A 21,977-nucleotide genomic window follows, 5' to 3' on the forward strand; every position below is an offset into this window, starting at 1 on the left:
TTTCCATTGCTAAGTTCTTAATTACAAAGGAGAAGAGGATCATATTTTGTGCAGGCTACTTTGAAACAATGTAAATAGACGATTTCTGGTAAACTTGTAAATATATTCTATTTTGATGAATTTTTGTTTGTTAAAAGCACTGTTTATTTTGATGCTTAAATTATTCCAGATTTGGCCACTGGGAGCCCCCTCTAACAGACTGTTAACATTCTCACATATTCCCATCATTCTTGCATATGGCTTAAAAAAAAAATTTAAAAGTCCTACTAAATCTGTTCCAGCTCTGAAACCGACCATTTTTCCACAGCATTCTGACTCCTTTAGTGGAGGGTAATGTTTAGAAGCTGTCCACCCACCCCAGATTTGTTCCTTAATACTGCATACCAAGCTGCCCTTTCCTTGAAATAACAATTCCACCCCAGCAGACTCTGACTGTCCATACCAGCTCATTCCTACCCTGTAGACCTCCACTTTCCTCTACTTGCACTCTCTTCTCCATCCCAGACAACTTGTACCATGTGGACCCCTACTTGATATTTCTTGGGTTGTGTTGCACCTGAAAAGCCACCCTTCTTCTGGATGCCTTTCTTAGTTACCCTTTTAAGGCTTTTTAGTCTTTTATTTTCAGCACTCGGCTCAGATTACCCTTTCCTGACAACCCAGCCACAATGAATGCCATTCTCATTCTGATCACATCCTGGTGCTCCATGCCAACATGACTTCTCCTATGGATAACCCTCTTTACCACCTCTGAGCCACCACAGCTCTTCTCCTTCCTCAAGTATATTTCTATATTTTTATAGCCAAAGGACTTAGAACTGGACTGTTCAGGAAGAGAAATAGGAATAATTTTTAAATAGTCTTAATATGGTTCTTTTTAAAATTAAGAAATATCCTTTTCTTTAGGAAAGAAAATCATATCCAAATTTTTCTTTCTTCATTTTTTTCCTTTCCATTTTTCTTCACGTAAACTTCAGCAGCTTTCCTAAATATTATGTCATTTGTAATATGTCAGGTCTTTGACTTGACGGATTATAATTTTAGGATCTGTTCATAGAAACTGTATTTTTTTGTAGCTGTATTACATAGCTCAGAGAGCTCATTGCAATCAAGTTGGAACCAACTCACAGTTGACCCTCCAGTGGGTTTTTGGAGTCTGCAAATGACACTAAGAGATTCAAATTGTTAGGGAGGGGCCATTTTGGAGTTAGCAACACCAGAGCTCCCCTTGACTATTTTCTTTCAGTTTCAGCTGATTTTCTAGAATTCGTACAGTGCTTTTCTGTACTAAAAAATTTTAATTTTGAATTGCCATCTAGAGAGTCCAAGCTGCATTGCAAGCTGTCAATTCTGCCCCATCTGGAAGCCTGGCCCTTTCTGGAACTCCTACAAATGAAGGCACAGTCCTACCTGGACAAAGCCCTGTGCTCCGAATAATTATTGAAAACCTCTTTTACCCTGTTACTCTGGACGTTCTTCATCAGGTAAGAATAATACTGTCATGAAAACAAAGTCACATATAACCTTTTTTAAATTTTGTATCTAGATATTATTCCTTTCCATATATATATTTAATTAATAAAAGAATTATCATCATTCTGTTTTACCAAGGAATGGGGTCAAATAGAATTCTTTGATAGTCTCCTTTTTCTGGTGTGATTAATACTGTTAGACATTATGCTTTTAATAACTACATAGGGACATAAAGTAAACAGACAGTCCTAGGAAAAAGACAATTTTTTTTTCTTTTGAACTTTTCTTACCTTTGTGTTACCTCTTTTCATTTTAAAAACGCTGAAAGTATCCAATAAATCTCATATATAGTGTGAAAATACTGTGTTCACTGTTGACCAGTTCCAGCATAGCCTTTATATGCTACCCATTAGTATGTCTAAAACATTTTGAAAAAAGACTTTTGAGCAAATCATGCCATGCTATATGTAGAATTTAAGAACTGAAAGTTCACCTGTCGTTGTTAGGTACTATTGAGTCTTAGACAACTCGTAAGCGACTCTGTGAATGAAAGACCAGAACACTTGGATAACTTTCATCGTTTCTCCAAGATCATAATAGAGTTTCCGAAAGCAAGATATTTCGGAAGTGGATGCCACTCCTGCTTCCAAGCTTGTTTTAATCAGGAGGCTCCACCAAACAGAGACCACCATGGGTAACCATTATTGCCTTTGACACATCAGTGTCACAGTGTTTAGCATCATAGCAACCATGAGTTACAGCAAATGGACAGACCAGTGCTATACCACTTGGAAGAATGTTTGACTAAAAAGAATTAAAAACCAGGCCTGAGGGTTGAACCCCAGGGCCCAAATGCGTTTTTTAAGTAGGCTGAATACAGTCAACTCACATCTAACAGTGAGTCAACATTACGCCTGAATCCTCACCAGAACCGGAAAACAAACTTCTATAGAGTTTGGAAAGTTAACCTAGTTAGATTAAGTGGATAAAAGTGAGGCTCAGGTGATGAGTATTAAATGTTAAACAATTGGAAAGCTGTTAAGACTTCTGATGTGTACCCCAGCAATTTTTATATACTTGTCATACTTAAAACTAATGCAGTCTCTCTTTAGATATATACAGGTAAATCTCCACATCCTTAAAAGATGACATGCAGTTATTTGATAATCTTAAATTCATGAATATTTGACACCTAGCTCAATACTTAAGTAATTTTTATCCCCATTAGCTGTACATATTGAGTTCATTCATTTTATCCATCAGCTCCCACATGATCATTTTGAATGGCATTTTTAAATATGATGTTGGATTCTATCAACTAATATTTTTATTGAGAGTTTTTGCATTTATGTTCATGAGAGGCAGCGCTGGTGGCCTAGTGGTTAAAGGGTGGCCAACCCAAAGAGGCAGTTTAAATTCAATCAGGTGCTTCCTGAAAGAAATATGCCTTGATTTATAGCCTCTGAAAGCCTGCTGGCGGGTTAACTATGTGTCAGTTGTGACTCAGTGGCAGTTAATTAAGGATATTGGTCTGTACTTTATTTTTTTTGTGTGATTTCTTTGCCTGACTTTCCTATCAGGGTTATGCTATTTTATAGAATGAATTCAGGAGTATTCCATGGTTTTCTGTATTATCAAATAATGTGTGCATAATTAGTGTCAGTTGATCTCTGAAGTTTTGATGGAATTCATCAGGGAAGCCATATTGATCTGGACTTTTTTTTTGGTGGGAATGCTTTTATGATTTACTCTGTTTCCTCCTTTCTCATGGATCTGTTAAATTTTCTACCTCTTTCTATGTTTATTTAGGGAAGCAGTGAACTTTTACAATTTGTTCACTTTCTTGATTTTTAAATTTGTTGGGGTATAGGTCTTCATAACATTCTATTATTATCCTTTTTCATTAATTTGGTTCTGGTGTGATAGCATTATTTCATTTTTTTATTTGTGTTATTTGCGTTTTATCCTCCTTTTCCTTTGTAAAATCTTTGTAATTAATAAAAGTCAACTTATATAAAAGAGGCTAAGAATAGCCAAAGTAGTATTGAACAACAACAAAGTATGAGGCCTCAGGTATCCTGGTTTCAAAACATACTCTACAGTAATTTTAACAACGCAGTACTGATTCAGTGACAAATACATTGACCTGTGCGGTAAAATTCAGAACCAATAAGTAAATCCACCCATCTATGAATAGCTGATTCACAAACCATGGATCACAGTTTAATCAGTAGAAAAAAGATCCTCTTTAACAAATTTAACAGTCTCTTTATAAAATGGTGCCACAAAATGCATATTCATTTACAAAAAAAATGAAACATGACCCACACCTTACACTGATCAAAAATGGATCAAAATGTAAATGTTAAAGCTAAAACTATAACTATAATGTTACGACTAAAACTATAACTTATGAAACTAAACTGTAAAGTTTTCTTGTAAGATAATACAAGGTTAAAAGTGTAATAACTAATTTTCTTTAAAAATAAGTTATTAACTACAAATGCATACATACAAACAACTGCTTAACTAATTGAGCTCATCAAAACACTACAAATGCGTGAAAAGAGAGCCTAGGGACTAGGACAAAAGTTTTTGAGAGCAACATATCTGATAAGAATCTACTCTCTAAAGTATATAGAAAACTTCAGCAGCTCTACAACAAAAATGTAAAGAGTCCAAAACAGTCCAATAAAATATTGTGCAAAGCACATTAACAAATACTTAGCCAAAGAAGATACTCAATCAGCAAAAAAACACATGTAAAAATGCTCATAATCATTAGTCTTTAGAGAGCTGTACAGAAGAGCTACAAACCTTTCACTTTATCCCTGCAAAAATGGCATTGACCCAGAAAACAATGCTGACTTTAATAAAAGAGATTGAAATCTTGATTCACTTCTGATGGCATTGTAAAATGGTAGAACCACTATGGTCTGATGCATCTTCAAAAAACTAGAAATAGTCATACTTTATGATCCAACAATTCCATTCCTCGGTATCTTTTAGCATCCTTTCTGGTAATCTAAAAGCAGAACCAGTCATTCATTGATAAGAATCATTCATACATCAGAGTGCTTGGTAGCAATAACATCTTGTCATCTTCTGAAAGAGGAGAGAACAGTACATGAGTGCACAGGTCCATGAACGTCTCTCTGAAAGGACTAGAGGAAGTAAAACCCTGAATGAAATGGACTGGCACGATAACTGGGGTGATGGGATTAGGTGTTAGAATCAGACAGGCTCAGGATAGGGCAGGGTTCAGAGATGCTATACATAAAGTAGCTATGAGTCGCAGGAGACTCAAAGGCACATAACAACAACTTCATAGAAAGAAATAATAACCATTTTAATTGTACATCTTCCCAAGCCCCACATTAAAAAAAAACAACCATGGGTCTATAAGTCTGAAACAATAAATTCCACTCCTTCTGACACCAATGTCTAAAGAGCGGAAAATGAGACATAAGGGTGCAGGGCCATGAGCGTCTCTCTGAAAGGGCCAGAGGGAGTAAGCATAACACAGCCCCTCACAGCCCCAGAATAGAAAGCAGATAAAGAGCCCTTAGCCCAACCCCATAGTGCCTGTAGGGCCACACCAACAGCAGAAGATTCTTCTGTTCATTGCTGGCTGACTCACAGTTGTGGTACTGAGAATGGGGTTTATTAGGGAAGTAAGTAGGGGAGGCAAAGCATATCTCACAATTCAAGTCCAGGCTTTAGCTTAAGAGTTCCAAGGTAACTCTCTTCAGTGAGTTCAGGCTCTGGTTTTAGTTCAACTGTTAAATCCAAATCATCCAGCAAGGTTTGCCTGAGAGCAGTTATAAATCAGCTGCCTTTTCAAGTATATGGCAAGAACAGCAAAATCAAGCTGTGGCCAGCACAAACACAAGAAGCCTTAGGTCATACCTTGCTACAATTTCTCCATAGTGCTGTCACAGTCAATCCATCACCAGGGTCTGACTCATCAGGATCTTACTCACCTCACGTTTTGCTGCTCTATGTGGGAAACACTCTTTATCTTAGCTTAGTCCCACAGCCGTTGGTGATTTGCAAGACCATGTGTCTACAGTTAAGGTAGCCAGAGACCAGAGGTGGCTAATTATATTTTAGACTAACACCACATCATCATCTAGAATCTTCTTTTTCCTCACACAGAAGATCAAGCTTCATTTTTATTTAAGGTCTAAATTTAAAATGCGAAATTGATTACTACTAACCGTGACCATGAAGCTTCTTGGTGTTAAAGTGAAACAAATATTATAAGACCTTTGGCACATGGGCCTTTCAGGAAACCACCTTACTTTATTTATTCCCCTTCCCTCTTAAAAACACCTTAGAAAGGCTGCTTCTAATCAAGCTCAAGTCTCCCCAACTTGGACTATGGCTTATTTAACCCATGGCTTACTTAACCCTTTACCATCCTACACTCCCCCACCTTCTGCCTTTTTTACCACCACAGGTAATGCTATTCTGTCTTTGTTTTGTTCACTGCTGAAATCCTAGTATCTGAACACTATCTGATATACAATTGATATTCTGTGACTAATTAATTAATAAAGCAGTTGACTTCCTCTAGTTGTACATCATTTAATTTCTCTACAAAAATCTCCAAGTAGATGCTGATCCACAGGTTGAGATAGTTATGCCATAAATACTCTATTTCCATTTATGTTATAATCTTAACACCATTAAACCATTGTTTAATTCCTGTTTTAGTCTCTTATTACAGTATTATGCCAGTTATAACATATTTGAATGCTCTTGGTGGTCTAGAATGTAAGCAGTTGCACTGCCAGCCCAAAGGCAGGAATTATGAATCCACCAGCTGGGGATTTCTCTGTAGGAAAAAGATGAACAGTTTTTACTGTGTAGTTTACAGCATTTGAAAACCCACTCACTGGAGGATCAGCTGTGAGTCAGTTCCCATTGAGCAGCACATAACATATATTTTAAAATATTTGCATGTCTATTCTATTCCTTTATGCTAAACTGTGTAAGCATGTTGAACTTTTTTTTTAAATGAATTGAAGTCTTTTTTTTAATTTTATTTATTTTTGTGTGCATGTACCGTCAAATCAGATCTGACTGGTACAGGAGGAGATTGCCCCTCCTTCCCCAGCAGAGCATCTGGTGGATTCGAACCGTGCACCTCTGGGATTGTAGTTGCAGCTTCTTGCCACTAGGCCACCAGAGCTCCCCCGAAATCTTTTTTAGGTCAACATTTTTATTTTTAAATAAAGAAAAAGAGGGAGAGCACAAAATTTGTTTAGTAGCCATTTGAACATCTCTTTTGGTGTAATATGTGTCAATAACTCTAATTTAAAAAATTAATTTGAAAATTAGGATGCTTAAATTGTATTTTAGTTTACCATTTAAAATGTAGAATAACAAAGTGAATTTTAGTTTAACATTCTTTTCAAATTTAACCCAAACTGAACCCTTTTTTCCCCCCCAGATATTTTCTAAATTTGGCACAGTCTTGAAGATTATCACCTTTACAAAGAATAATCAGTTTCAAGCTTTACTTCAGTATGCTGACCCACTGAATGCCCATTATGCCAGAATGGTAATTATGATCCTATTAATATTTCCATTGTTAACTGCTTAAAGCTATCTAAAGGAACCTGTTATGTCTTTCTTGTCTCAGCTTATTAGGCTTTGTTTTTTGAAATATAACTGCTTTCATGTAGGAAGTTCTGGTGGTGTAGTCTGTAGCAAGTTGTGCCACTAAACCAAAAGCTGTCTGTCTCCAGCATTTCAAATGCATGAACAGCTAAGAGAAAGATAGGCATTCTCTTCCCATTATAATTTACAGCTACAACTTGGTTTGCAGTTCTTATCATCTCTCAAGTCTCTGGAATCCATTTGTATTCTTATATAAAGGCTAGACTTGAGCACAGTACTTCTTATGTAATCTACCTAATTCTACAGAGTAGTAGTTATCTTTGTCCTTTTATCTTCATTTATTTCTGTTAAATCCACCCAGGGTTGATTGATTATGCTTTTTGCAGCCATTTTCACTATTATCTTGAATTGTGCTCTAAATTTAGACTTAATTTTAAGCCTTAGGAAATATGCTACTCTCAATTTCTATTGCCCTTTATTTTTGAACATAAATGAATACTTGACTTCTTTTGACAAGATACAAAGTTTACATTCTGTTGGTTTATATTTGACCCATTTTTCCAATCTCCTGAGATCTATCATGTACCTTAATATAGTCTTATAATAGTATCAGAATTATTTCTAAGTTACTATTAAGGATAGGGACTAAAATTTACTTTTATGTATCATATATTGTCTGTCCTTTGATTAGAAGTGAAACCTTTGAATTTGCTGTACCTTCTGCCTGAATAAATTTTTTTGTTGTTTTTCATTCATGGTAGATATAATTACCAAAGACAATTTTAAAAAGTCAAGATTTTTTTGTATTTGTTGTATTTTATTTGTGTGTGCTCTAATTTCTTGAATCTGTTTATATAAATTTTAGCTTTGATGAAAATCATAATGCCTAAAAATACTTGTAAAATTTTTGTTTATTACAGAGGGAAAAGATTACTTACTAATGTTTTGTCAGAACTAACTTCAGAAGTCTCTCACTTATTATTCAGAAGGTTAAAAAATAAATTTGCAAGGCAAACCCTAAGTGATAGATAAGATTTTAAAACTGAAAAATGTCATTTACAGAGACTTTGCTTCTTAGAAGCCCATATAAACATACTCCTGAAAACTTAAGATGTCATGTAAAATTGTATTATCTTTTTAAATATTTGCTTCAGATAAAAGAATAATAATAAATAATAATAATAATAGTATTTGCATAAAGGTCACGGCATTTCAAATGTTTCCATTTCTGCTCTGTCATTTGATTTTCTCATAGTCATATATATTGGTAAAAATTCTTATTTTACAGATGAAGAAACTAAAACTTAGAGATTTTCTTTCTCCCATAGACTTACACAGTAGTAACAGTAAAAGTAAACCCAAGTCTTTGCTTTTAGTTCATTTCTCTGTGCTTTACACATAATTGCCACTCTATGCCAGATTTATCAGTATTGTTGTCTTGGAAAAACATCAGTCGCTTTCTCACATGCTTTAGGCTCTGGATGGCCAGAATATATATAATGCATGCTGCACTCTACGTATTGACTTCTCCAAGCTCACCAGCCTTAATGTGAAATATAATAATGACAAAAGCAGAGACTTCACTCGCTTAGACCTTCCTACTGGTGATGGCCAGCCATCCCTTGAGCCCCCTATGGCTGCTGCTTTTGGTGAGTAGTTTCATCTTAAGAAAAAAAAAATCTGCTTTGTGTAACCAACAGTTTTTACAAAATTTATATTTCATTTATTAATCCCTATATTTCAGTGTTTTTCTTATATCAGTCTTTTTTTTTCTTAAATTCTCGTGGGGTTTCTAAAGGAAAATAAGAATCCTGGAAAAATATGTCCATTAGTTAAATCCCAATATTAAGAGGTTTTACTAATTAAATGAATTCAAAGTAAGTAAATTCTGATGTCAGTTACAAATTTAGGTTCTAACATAAATTTTACTCATTCTTTCTAGACTACTACATAACTATTTCCTTCGAACTAAAGGTATTACATACTAAGATGTTGATTTTAAATATGTTGGTATATAGCTAAAAGAATTTTGGTATAAGTGCTCTTGAAAAAATACTTTCTTCCTTTAAGTAATGATATTTTAAAGATGAAGTCTGAATTAATGCTTCATTTTAAAAATTAAGCCCATTTTCAATTGGAGAAGTAATTTTCACCCCTAAAGTATAGAAATAGAAATCTTAATGAACTTCCAATTGTCTTGTTAAATGTAGCTTTGAGCCGCTTTCATTTCTTTTACTTTGAGCTAGTTCCCAGGATATTTATACATTAAAAACCATTACATTAAGGAATAAAACAATACTAGCATCATTTGCTCTGTCTTTAAGTTAGCATATATTTGTTTACAGAAGTGTGGCTGATTGTTTAGATATAAGGTAATAAATTTTTATTAGCTATTTTTAGTTTTTATTATTAGCCTTTATGATTATTTTTTCAAACTGTGCAAAAAATCTTATTAAATGAATTTAATTTAAATATAATTTAAATAATGAAACGTTAATATTTAGTTCATTTTGCAGATGAGAAAATGGGAAAAAAATGCCAACAGCCACATAGTCATCATACTTTGTAGGAAACAGTTTACAGCTTTATATTTTAAAATAATTAAAAAAGAAATTTCTTAATGGAAATGACCCAAGTATTAACATTTTTAAAATTGGTACATTTTCTGCATAGTCTATTTGATAAAATGTTTCATGTTTTATATATGTTATCAGCATCTAAACTGAAATGACTCATCTGGCAAGGACAAAGATGTTTGTCACTCTATTTTAATGACAAATAATAGAAATTAATGCTATCATTCCAGTTTGCCATAGCTTGGTTATCAGATTCAGACCTACACTGATTATTATAATTGAATATATACTGTTGGTTTTATTAATGATCCACATCTCAGGAGAACTAAAAATGTGATTAAAATTTTGGTGTCTGAATATGAAATATCCGAATTCTCATGTGCTTTTTCATTGTTAAATTTTGTGTCATATAAAAATAATGTTTGCATCCAAAGATAAATGATTCATCCAACAAGGAGCAATACTTCTTATGTATTACATGGGCATTTATCTGCCATGCCTCTTACTAGCAGTTGACACAATTCACTATTCCCTCCTTTTTCTTTTTGGTGGCTTCTGAACATCACATTCTGGGCTTGCTTTTTACCTTACTGGTTATTCTTTCTGATTCCTTTAAAAGTGTTTCAAAGATCTGCTTAAAGATTATTCTGTAAAGTTCTTAGGACTGAGTCATAAGCGGTTCACTTCTTTGGTAATATATTGTAGCTATAGAAAAGTTTATGAAACTATACATATATTTTGAAATATCAGGTAATTATGACCTGGATTAAGGTTAAGAAACAAAATATTTACACATATTGCCAAAGTCATCTGTGCCCCCTTACTTCTTTTTCTCCCTGTCCTGAGAGGATCACAGCCCCAGATTTGATAATTACAGAGTTTGGATGTTTTTTTAAACTTTTTTTTTAATATACCGTGTATTCATCAATAAATAGCTCATTGCTGTTGAATCAGAACTGACTCATAACTGATCTCAAGCTAACTGATCTCAAGCTGGTTTTTAGAAACTCTTAATCACAAAGGAGGCCATCTATTTTTTTTATTGAATTGGCCATCTTTCATACCACAAAGCAACTGGTGGATTCCAACTGCCTACCTTTAGGCTGGTAGCACAAATACAACTCCTTGTGCACTAGACTACCAGAGTTTGCTTACCATGTATTGTGCATTCTTTAATACTACTTTTCAAATTTTTCACATCTCTCTGTGATTTTATGTAAATGAAATCATGTAGTTTATTTTCTTTTGCAAGTTCAGCATCAGGTCTTTGTGATATAACCGTATTTGTACATATGGTGATAACTCATATTTTTCTATTTACAAATGATGTTGAAGGGAGATCTGGTGATCTAGTGGTAAAGAATTTTGCTGCCAACACAAAAGCATACAGTTCGAATCCACCAGCTGCTCCTTCAGAGAAAGATGGACAGTCTTCTCCCATCCAATTTACAGCCTTTGAAAGCCTGCTAGAGGGTCAGCTATGAGTTGGTTCTGACTCAACAGCATGTAACAATAATGAGGTTGAATAGACTTTAGTTTGCTTATTGGATATTTACCAGTAAGAGTTTTCTTTTCAGAGCTTTTGCTTGTTTTTGTTTGGAATTTTTCTTGTTGATATCTTGGATGAAAGTTCTCTACTATCCTGAAGACTTGAAGATGCCTACTTAGAAAGTTTTGCACTAGTTTACTAAATTATTTTGACATAATAAGTTCCAACGATAGTACAGAGAATTCTCTTATATACTGCTCGTTCACCTATTTATATTGATATATATAAATTAAACAGGTGCAAATGTGTTTTCTTGAGCCATCTGAGAGTACTTTCAAGCATAACACACCTTAACGTGTAAATAATCAATGTGTATTTTCTAAGAACAAAGACATTCTTCCCTCCATTCTATTAAAACCAGGACATTAGCATTTATACTATTTCTACTGCCTAATCCATAAACTTTTACCAATGTGAAAATAATATCTTTTATAACAGTTCTTTTCCTAGTAAGAATACAAACTAATATCCAGCTAATTAATTTGTTTTGCCTATGTTGTTGTTGTTAGGTTCAAGAGAGTAGTTTACAACTCAGTATGCAACAGGTTGAAACTATGCCCAAGCCTGTACCATCCTTGCAATTTAGCTTTGCTTAAATCCTTTGTTGCAGTCACTGTATCGATCCATATTGTTGAAGGTCTTCCACTTTTTTGCTGACCAACATTAAAATTGGTACTTTCAATTTCATTCTTATGCTTTTTGGTAGAAGTAGCTCTCTTGAGATTTTTCTCTGAAAAATCTAGTTCTTATTATCCTCAACATCTTATTTTTATTGTCTTACAGTACACAAAAAAGCAGAGTTTTAAATTGCTTACTCATACCACTAAGCTGAACTTAATATGTTTGTAGCTCTGTTTTTCATTAATTTGGGGGTGAGGAGGTTACATATAAAGAACATTTTTACTTAAAAATAGTATATATTTGAAGATTAATTTGCTATTCATGCTCTAATTTAAATAAAATGTGACTTGATGTATGGTGTGAAGTAGGATTCTGGTTTTATTTTTACCCCCACAAAGACAAGTTCTAGAATTATTTATTGAAAATTCTTACCAATACTGCTTCTTTTGTCACATTATGTAAAACCATGGCTGTTTTTCTGGGCATTCTTCCATTGGTCTAATTATCTTTCTATTTGTCTTTACCACAATCCTTGATAACTGATAGAAGACATTGTTTTGTTTTTAAATCTTGTTTTATGTGAGTATATTGACAATTTTGGCCATTTGCCATTCTCATAAATTTTGACAAGCACCAACATACCAAGTTCCTCAAACAATAGGCTATTGAAATTTTTTTAGACCATAAATTTATAGAATTTATAGATCAATTAGAAATTACTGATATCTTTTCAATCTTTTTTTTGCTACCAGCATTTATTTTTTTAAAATTTTTTAATTTAAATTTATTATTAATTTCAGTAAAATTTTACAGAGACTTTGGATTTCCATTCATTCATTGTTGCACTTTTCTCCCCTCTCATCCCTCCCTCCTAGTACACTACCCTCTTGGAAAAGTAAAAGAAAAATTCTTTCATTGTTTTGCAAACCCTCCTTCAGGTCCACTCCACCATGTAGCCTTTGCTCTGGGCTCCCGTCATGACCAAAATACCTAATCACATATCCCTTTTAAACAGTTTTCTCCTTCATCTGTTTCAATGCAGTATACATTATTGAACCCATCTTTCTCAGTCTCTCCTCAACCCCAAGGTCAGTCCTGTTTTACAACAGTGGCAGCATGCAGTATTTGTCCTTTTGTGACTGAGATATTTCACTCAGCATAATGTCCTCCAGAGTCACCCATTTTGAATAATATTGCATGAGTTCCTTGTTTTTCAATGCAGCATATCATTCCATTGTGTGAATATACCACAGCTTCTCTATCCATTCGTTTGTTGATTGGCACTTAGGTTGCTTCCAACTCCTTACTATTGTGAACAAAGCTGCAATGAACATGGGTGTGCATATATCTGCTTGGATGTCAGTTATGGTCTCCTTGGGGTATATTCCTAGTAGTGGAATTGCTAGGTCAAAATGGTGTCTCTATTTGCAACTTTTTTTGAGAAAGCACCATACCGTATGCCACAGTGGTTGCTCCATTTGACACTCCCACCGACAGTAAATAAGGGTTCCAGTTTCTCCACAACCTGCCAGCATTTGTTGCTTGCTGTTCTGTTAAATTTTGCTATTCTGTCTGGCGTGAGATGATATCTCATAGTTGTTTTAATTTGCATCTCTCTTAGAGCTAGGGATTTTGAACATTTCTTCATGTGCTTGTTAGCCATCTGAATGTCTTCTTCGGTGAAGTGTCTGTTCATATCCTGTGCCCATTTTTCTATTGGATTACCATTATCTTGTTGTGGTGTGAAATCTTTTCAGTCTTTGAACACTGTATACTTCTCTTCAGTTGTTGCTATTGTTATGTGCTGTCAAGTTAGAACTGACTCTTAACTAACCCTCCCACCAGTTCTCAGAGCTGTAAATCATGTTGGAAGAGACTGCTCATTTTTCTTCTCAGCAGATGGTGGATTTCAGCTGCATGTTGTTGGCTTGGAAGTGCAACTCCTTACCACTATACCATTAGAACTCTCTCTTAGCTTTTCTTTAATATCAGTTAAGTGTGGTGAATTAAGTTTTCTTCCATAGACTGTGTAGTTTTTGCCCTTATTTCTAAGGAATTTATATAAAATAGTGCCGTGATTAAAGTGTTTAGTTGCTAACTAAAAGGTCAGGGATTCAAATCCACAAGCCACTCATAAAGAGGAAAACATGGCAGTAAGCTTCCATAAAGATTTATGGAATCACTGTGGCACAACTCTGCCCTATAGAGTTCCTATGGAGTCAGAATTTACTTCAGCAGCAGTGGGTTTTGCTTTTGGGTTTAATTTGGTGATCGTGGACTATACATTTTACACCTTTATTCTTGATTTATTACTCATGAATTGTGTTGCTGAGGTGCCAGAATAAATAAATTAAAATAAATAAATTGGCTTTTATAGCCTTTATGTTAACCCCTGTTGTGGGGATATATAGTCTCCAGCTACCTAACTGTGGACATATGGTCTTACATATCATCTACAGTTGTGGGACCAATATAAGGAAGTGCTTTCTACATTGTGAGTGAGGACAATGAAGGTGGTAGAAGAGAGGGTGAAGCAGAGACTGTAGCACTGCTGTTAACAGACTGGCAAGTTGTAACCAGAAGAACCCTGGAGATAAAGGCCACTGTTAAAGGTTTTGCTTGCTGAATGATTGAAGGAAGAGCTGATTTGTAACTGCTCTGGGATAAAGTTTGCTGGAAGATTGAGGAAATCAAAGGCTTCTTGGATTTGTGCTGCTTAACTGAATCTGGACTGTCAATAGTTGATTTGGAACTTCTGGTCTAAACCTGAAATTGCATTGTGTGATATTTTTTGCGTCTCCCACTTTCCAGTCTATTTCCATAAGAATGTAAAATCAGTGAATCTTGGAGTAAACATCAAACTCAGTGATTGGTAGGAAAAGGTACAGGAGCATAGGGGATGGCATGTCTGATCATGTAGCTATTTGTATGGTAATATGGATATTAGTGATGGAGCAGTTCCCTGTATGAAGCAAGTAGAAGCCAGACTCGACCACTCTCATGTTACATTTCCTTTCACAGTTACCTTAGAAAATTGCTTAAATTCTTTGCACTGTATACATATGAGAATAATAATTATACCTAATTGATATAGATGTGATGAAGATTAAATACGCTGATGTAGAGAAAAAGTCAGTTCCTGGATGAGTGATATGTAATATGAATAGTCATTGTTACTTGTTTCTGTTACTGTACATAAATGCCCTAATTTTATCTCCAGGAATCATCATAAACTCTTAGTTATTCTAATAATTTATAAATTCCTTGACAGATAATGAAAGTTACATCTTCTAATCTCTGACTTTTTCTTTTTATTGTTGTTGTAAGATGGATTAAACTTATAATATTTACATAGAAACAGAATATGGAATAATCTGTCTTCAATTTCAAGATTTAGCCTAAAACTGCTGGAGTCATTGAATAGTGCTTAAAGGGGAGAAAAAGAGATTAATGGAGCAGAATAGATACTTTAGTCTATTAGATCCATGCAAATTGCCAGTGTAATTCCATAGAGACAGGAAAATCTTTTCAACAAATGATTGTGTTTGAAGGGAATGCTTGTGTTTGAGGGTGGAAAGGAAAACAGTGATCTTATACCATAAATTAATTAGAAATGGATTAGACTTAAATGGAAAACATAAACTGTTAACATTTCTTAGATTGGACACAAAAAGAACAAACCACACAAGGAAATAATTTCTATATTGCCTATCAAAATGTTAGTGTTTCATTGCTTTCAAAAATACTGTCAGGAAAATAGAAAGTAAGCCACAGATTTGGAGAAAAATATTTGCATCACATTTACCAGATAATACAGTGAGTTGACAGAGTGACTACAGCAATGAGTTTGAGCATGTCAGAGATGGTGATGATGGCACAGGGTAGGACAAGGTTCTCCTCTCTTGTACATAGTCACTCTGAGTCCTTGTGGACCTTATGGGACTTAACCACAGCAGCTGCATACCAAATAAATTCTTTGTATTAGGGGAAAAAGAACTTTTTATAGCTTAATAAAATAGGATTCTTGGTGGTGCAATCATTAAGGGCTTGACTGCTAACTGTAGGAACATTCTGTCTCTGCTAGATGCTCTAGAAGAGAAGGAAGTGAGCTAGCTTCTGTAAAGACTTCTAGAACCCCTAGGACTATTCTCTGCTGTTGTGTAAAGTTGCTGTAAGTTGAAGTCAACTGATAGCAACACGATTTAGAAAATTAAGAAATTAGTTTTTAAGATAAGCAAATTATTTGAAGAAATGCTTTAGCAAATATGGCACACATACAGTGTTAAGAATATGAGAAGAAACAAAAATTATAGTCATAATATGCTATTACTACATGCATATTAGAATGGCTGAAATGAAAGATGGGCCCTCCCAAGGATGTGGAGCATCTATGGTTTGGTACCTACTGGTTCTAATTTAAAATGATCCAGCAACTTTGGAAAATAATTTAACAGTTCCATAAACAGTTAAATAGGAACCTACAATAAGACTCCTACATTCTACTCTTGGATATAACAGGTAGGTGAATAAACAAAATATATCTATTCAATGAAATACGATTGAGCATAAGAATTAACTATTGGCAAATACAGGAACATTTTACTAAACGAAAGAAGTCAGATAAAACATGTTGAATGAAAGAAATGAAATATAAACCTTACTATATAATAACTCTTTTAATATATAATTCTGTATAATGTGAGCTAGTTTATAGTGAGAGCAGGTACGTAGTTGCTTGAGTACAAACGTTAGAGGATGAAATGCGTTACAAGGGACATGGTATTTTCAGGAGCAGTGCTTCTATTTCAGTTGTGATATTGATTTCACATGTGTAAATGTAAATCAAAGATTTCATCTCTTGTACCTTTCATAAATGTATAGTTTATTATATTTAAACTAGAAAATAAAAATAAGTAACATTCCTTCACTCTAATGTTGGTAACTCCCTACAGGTTCCTCATTTCTTTCAGCATAAACTCTCCTATCTTTATGTTGGATTACAAAGCCTTATACCATTCACCCTCCTTTACCTCCCTTACGTAACTTTCTTTGAGACTACTCTTACTTTTTGTGTTACCATCTGACAGCTCTCCTTTTCTTAAACATACTGGGTTCAAGAATACCTTACTTCATGAACACCCTTGTTTATTGCAACTTTGTTCACAATAGAAAAGAGTTGGAAACAACCTAAGTGCCCTTCAACAAAGGAATGGAGAGAGAAGCTGTGGTATATTCACGCAATGGAATACTATGCTGCATTAAAAAAAAAAAGAACTCATGAAATGTACAAAATGGATGACCCTGGAGGACATTATGTTGAGTGAAATATCTCAGTCACAAAAGGACAAATATTGCATAGTGCTACTGTTGTAAAACGGGACTGGCATCGGGGTTCAGGGGAGACTGAGAAAGAGGGAATAAATAATGTATACTGCTACTCTGAAACAGATGAGGGAGAGAAAACCAAAAAAGAATATGTTACTTCCTGTTGTTCCACTAGGTATTCTTTCTTCCTAGATTGCTTGTCCCCTAGACATATTTTGCTTATTCTACTGCCTCCTTTGGTCTCTCAAACTGTTTCGCTAAAACTGATTCACCCTCATTCATAACTTCCTGTATTATGCAAGTTCTTAAAACTGATCCTTTTCCCATCTATCTTGGTGATTTGCAATGATAAACATTTACTTCCTCACATGACTTGGCATTTCTGAGTCAGCTATTACAGTTCTCCAATAATATGACCTGATAATACTACTGTGGGCTGTGACTGGCGAATGAATAAACAAAATGTAATATATCTATTCAGTGAAATACAATTGAGCATGAGAAACAAACTATTACAGGGATATAGAGGTGCAATAGCTGACCCAGAATTGCCAAGTCATGTGAAGGAAGTAAATGTTAATCATTGTAAACCACTGAGATTGTCTTTGTGCTCTGGGGCTCAGGCTGAACGTGTGTGCAATCCCGTTGAGGCTTGACATTCCTCTGGCAGAGAGGATAAGAAGAGATCTAGTGTAAACTCGGCTGGTAAAATCTGTGTAGAGTTTACATGTTAGCTTATATTCCTTAGTCAAAATATAACACATGATCTAGCCTCGGTAGGGCGAATTGCAGGAGACACTGCAAGTCAGTGACTGGCTGGCAGAACAAGTGAACACTTTGCAGCAATAATGAAATCCAACATACCTTCCCTCACTTTTAACTAATTAAATTTTCCATCATAAATTTCCTTAGTTGTTCATACCTTTCTTAGAGTTTCTTGCTGTACTTTTTCTCTAAAATAGATTATTTTATCATCTTCTTAAGTAACTTCCTCCTTTATGCTTTAATTATTGTCCTTTCTGGTATAAACTGAATGATTCCTTTTATCTGTAAATCTTGAATATAAGTTGAGGAAGGACACAGATTCTTACCCCAGTTTGTTCTCTGCTTCCTCAACCCTAGAAGAATGTTTGGCTCCTGTTTACAGTAAATATTTGTTGAATGGTTTCAGTCCCCTTTCCTTCACTAATTATTCTAGTTCATCAGTTGTTTTCTGTTTTTTAAAAGTCTTCACTTACCATTTCTCCGTTAGCTCTATCCCTGTAATCTCATGTGACTATCTCTTGAACTATTACCATAAATCTGCTACATATTTAAAAATTATATTACATAATTCTCTCTGGCAAGGAGAATTAAATTATATGAGCTTGTAACTCCTCTGGAAAATAAGAGCCAGCACACCTCTGCCTGTAAATATATTATTTATCCCCTTAACATTTTAAGAACAGACAAGAACATCGCCCTTTGACTTTCGCAGTCTAACTTCTCATTCTTCATTCTCTTTTGACTTCCTATAGAGATTTAACCCCTCCCATCTTTGAAATTCTATTCTTCTAGATTTGAGATACTTGGAATTCACTGGCTTTTCTATTTTTAAGGCTGTTTTTTCTTTTTTCTTTTTCTTTTTTTCTTTTTTTGGGATTTCCATTCATTCATTGTTGCACTTTTCTCCCCTCCCAACCCTCGCCCCAAGTACACTACCCTCTTGGAAAAGTAAAAGAAAAACTCTTTCACTGTTTTACAATCCCTTCCCCTAGGTACATTCCACTGCTGTTGTTATGTGCCGTCGAGTCGCCTGCGACTCATAGCGACCCTATGTACAACAGCCCTAAACTCCGCTCTGTCCTGTGCCAATCGCACTGTCTCTGACACTCACATCCCAATTATCCCAGTCACTGAATCAATCCACCTCATAGAGGGCCTTCCTCTCCTGCGCTGTCCCTCCACCCTCCCAAGCATGATGTCCCTCTCTAAGGACCGGTCTCTCCTCACAACATGTCCAAAGTAAGTTAGACGGAGCCTCAGAATCCTTGCCTCCAAGGAGCCACCCGGTTTAACCCTTTCCAGAACAAATCTGTTTGTTTTCCTAGCAGTCCATGCTATTCTCAATACTCTTCTCCAGCACCACAGCTCAAAGGCATCAATTCTCCTTCTATCCTCCTTGGTCATTGTCCAACTCTCTGATGCATAACAAGTGATTGCAAAAACCGTGGCCTGTATCAGACGCACCTTAGTCTCCAGAGAGACACCACTGCTCTTCAGCACTTTGGAGAGGTCCCTAACAGCAGACTTTGCCATGGCAATGCGCCTTTTAATTTCCTGGCTACTGGTGCCAAGACTGTTGACTGTGGAGCCAAGCAAACTAAAGCTGTGTACAATCTCAATCTCTTCACCATCCATCCTGATGTTGCCAATTGGTCCAATGGTGAGAATCTTTGTCTTCTTGACATTGAGCCTCAATCCATATTGTAGGCTGCAGTCCTTGACCCTCTGCAGCAGGCGCTTCAGGTCCTCCTCAGTTTCAGCAAGCAGGGTTGTGTCATCCGCATAACGCAGATTGTTGATAAATCGTCCATCAATCTTGACCCCACATTTCTCCTCATAGAGCCCAGCCTCCCGGATAATCTGTTCTGCATATAGGTTGAAGAGGTATGGAGATAAGACACATCCCTGGCGTACACCCTTCCCAATTTTGAACCATGCAGTGTTCCCTTGCTCTGTTCTGACGACTGCCTCCTGGTCCAAGTATAAGTTTCGCATTAGAACGATCCAGTGTTCTGGGATTCCCATTCTTCTCAGAGTCAGCCACAGTTTGTTATGATCTAAACAGTCAAATGCCTTTGCATAGTCAGTGAAACACAGATAGACATTCCTCTGGTATTCCCTGCTTTCAGCCAAGATCCATCTAACATCAGCTACAATATCTCTAGTACCACGACCCCTTCTGAAACCAGCCTGGACTTCTGGTAGTTCTCTGTTGATGTGCTGTTCCAGTCGTTTTTGGGTACTCTTCAGTAAAATCTTGCTTGCATGTGAAATCAGTGAGATTGTTCTGTAGTTTCCACACTCTGTTGGGTCACCTTTCTTTGGGATAGGAACAAATATCAATCTCTTCCAGTCAGTTGGCCAAGTGGTCGTTCTCCAGATTTCTTGGCACAACTTGGTGAGCACGTTCAGGGCAGCATCTGTTAACTGAAATATGTCAATTGGTATACCATCTATTCCTGGAGCCTTATTTTTTGCCATGTCCTTCAAAGCAGCCTGAACTTCTTCTTTCATCACCATAGGCTCTTGCTCATATGTTGTTTCATGAAATTCTTCTGTGTCTTCCAGTTCCTTTCCACTATGCATCCTTAAGTGCTAAACTGCCATCATGACAAAAATACCTAATCACATATCCCTTTTAAACAGTTTTCTCCCTCATCTGTTTCAATGCAGTATACATAATTTATCCCATCTTTCTCAGTCTCCCCCCAACTCCGATGTCAGTCCTGTTTTACAACAGTGGCAGCATGCAGTATTTGGCCTTTTGTGACTGAGATATTTCACTCAGCATAATGTCCTCCAGGGTCACCCATTTTGAATAATATTGCATGAGTTCCTTGTTTTTCAGTGCAGCATAGTATTCCATTTTGTGAATATACCACAGTTTCTCTATCCATTCGTTTGTTGATGGGCACTTAGGTTGTTTCCAACTCCTTGCTATTGTGAACAAAGCCGCAATAAACATGGGTGTGCAAATATCTGCTTGGATGTCAATTATGGTCTCTCTGGCGTATATTCCCAGTAGTGGAATTGCTGAGTCAAATGGTAACTCGATTTGCAACATTTTGAGAAAGCGCCACACTGCCTTCCACAGTGGTTACACCATGTTTTCTTTTTCTTAAGATGTCACTCTTCATTCTCCTAGTAGGCTCAAACTTTTCTGTCTTTTCATGTTGTCTTGTGTCTTTTTTGTATTGGTCTCATTCATAGGACTTTTACCTTTATTTTTACACAGATGATTTCTAGATCTGTATCTCTACTTCTAATTTCCTTATTACTTGGAATTTATCACTTGCAGACATTTCCATTTTAATAACTTACATATTAAACACTTTATATATAACAGAGGCGCTCTGGTATATGCTAAGCCAAAGGCTAGTCTCTCTAGTTGTTAAAATTCATAAGCAGTTTCAAGGGATAATGGTGGTCAATCTCCTGTGCCTCATAAACCTAGTGGAGGGTCTGCAAGTTAGTTCCTATTTAATGAGTTTTTAAGCTTAATACCTTGAACTTGACATATCCAAAACCAAATTAATTTTTTTTTTTACTAGAATTGTTTGGATTTAGTTCCTTTATTGTTAATTATGATAACCTACTTCTTAGGTTTCTAAAAGGAAAGAATAGGAATATTTATTTACTTTCAAATACATACCAGTCACTGTGCTTCCAGTCACAGTTCACAATCATAAGTCAAGCTTTAGTTCTGCTTTTTGAGAAGCCTCAGTCACAGGATTCTCTGTGATCCCTTCTTCTTAAACTATTTTCCATTAGACATTCAGCATATAAAATTCTGTGATTCCTTCTTTCTGTTGGTAAGCCTCACAAAAGCAAAGATGGTACTGCTTTCTGTTTCATCTGTCAGAGCCTGGCCCTATAAAGTAAGATTAATTACTTAATAAGTTTGTTTTTCCCTTGTTGTGTACCGTCGAGTCAGATCTGACTGGCGCAAGAGGAGATTGCCCTTCCTTTTCCAGCAGAGAATCTGATGAATTGAAACCATGGGTCTATTTTTATAGCAAAACAAGGGTATAAATAAGGGC

At 35.6% G+C, this 21,977-nt stretch overlaps 1 protein-coding gene across 2 annotated transcripts in view; it reads left to right on the plus strand.

Moving 5' to 3' along the window:
* PTBP3 (polypyrimidine tract binding protein 3) overlaps window positions 1-21,977 on the plus strand; it is a 100,764-nt gene that overhangs the window by 69,031 nt on the left and 9,756 nt on the right. For both annotated transcript variants that reach the window (XM_006900845.1, XM_006900844.1), the window contains 3 exons: window positions 1,320-1,484; window positions 6,932-7,042; window positions 8,576-8,750. In XM_006900845.1, the coding sequence (XP_006900907.1) occupies window positions 1,320-1,484; window positions 6,932-7,042; window positions 8,576-8,750 (451 nt within the window). The remainder of the gene's footprint in view (window positions 1-1,319; window positions 1,485-6,931; window positions 7,043-8,575; window positions 8,751-21,977) is intronic.

The sequence above is a fragment of the Elephantulus edwardii genome, unplaced genomic scaffold (genome assembly GCF_000299155.1).
Source record: "Elephantulus edwardii isolate Elephantulus edwardi_28Jun2011 unplaced genomic scaffold, EleEdw1.0 scaffold00297, whole genome shotgun sequence".
In the NCBI taxonomy this organism is placed as follows: domain Eukaryota; kingdom Metazoa; phylum Chordata; class Mammalia; order Macroscelidea; family Macroscelididae; genus Elephantulus; species Elephantulus edwardii.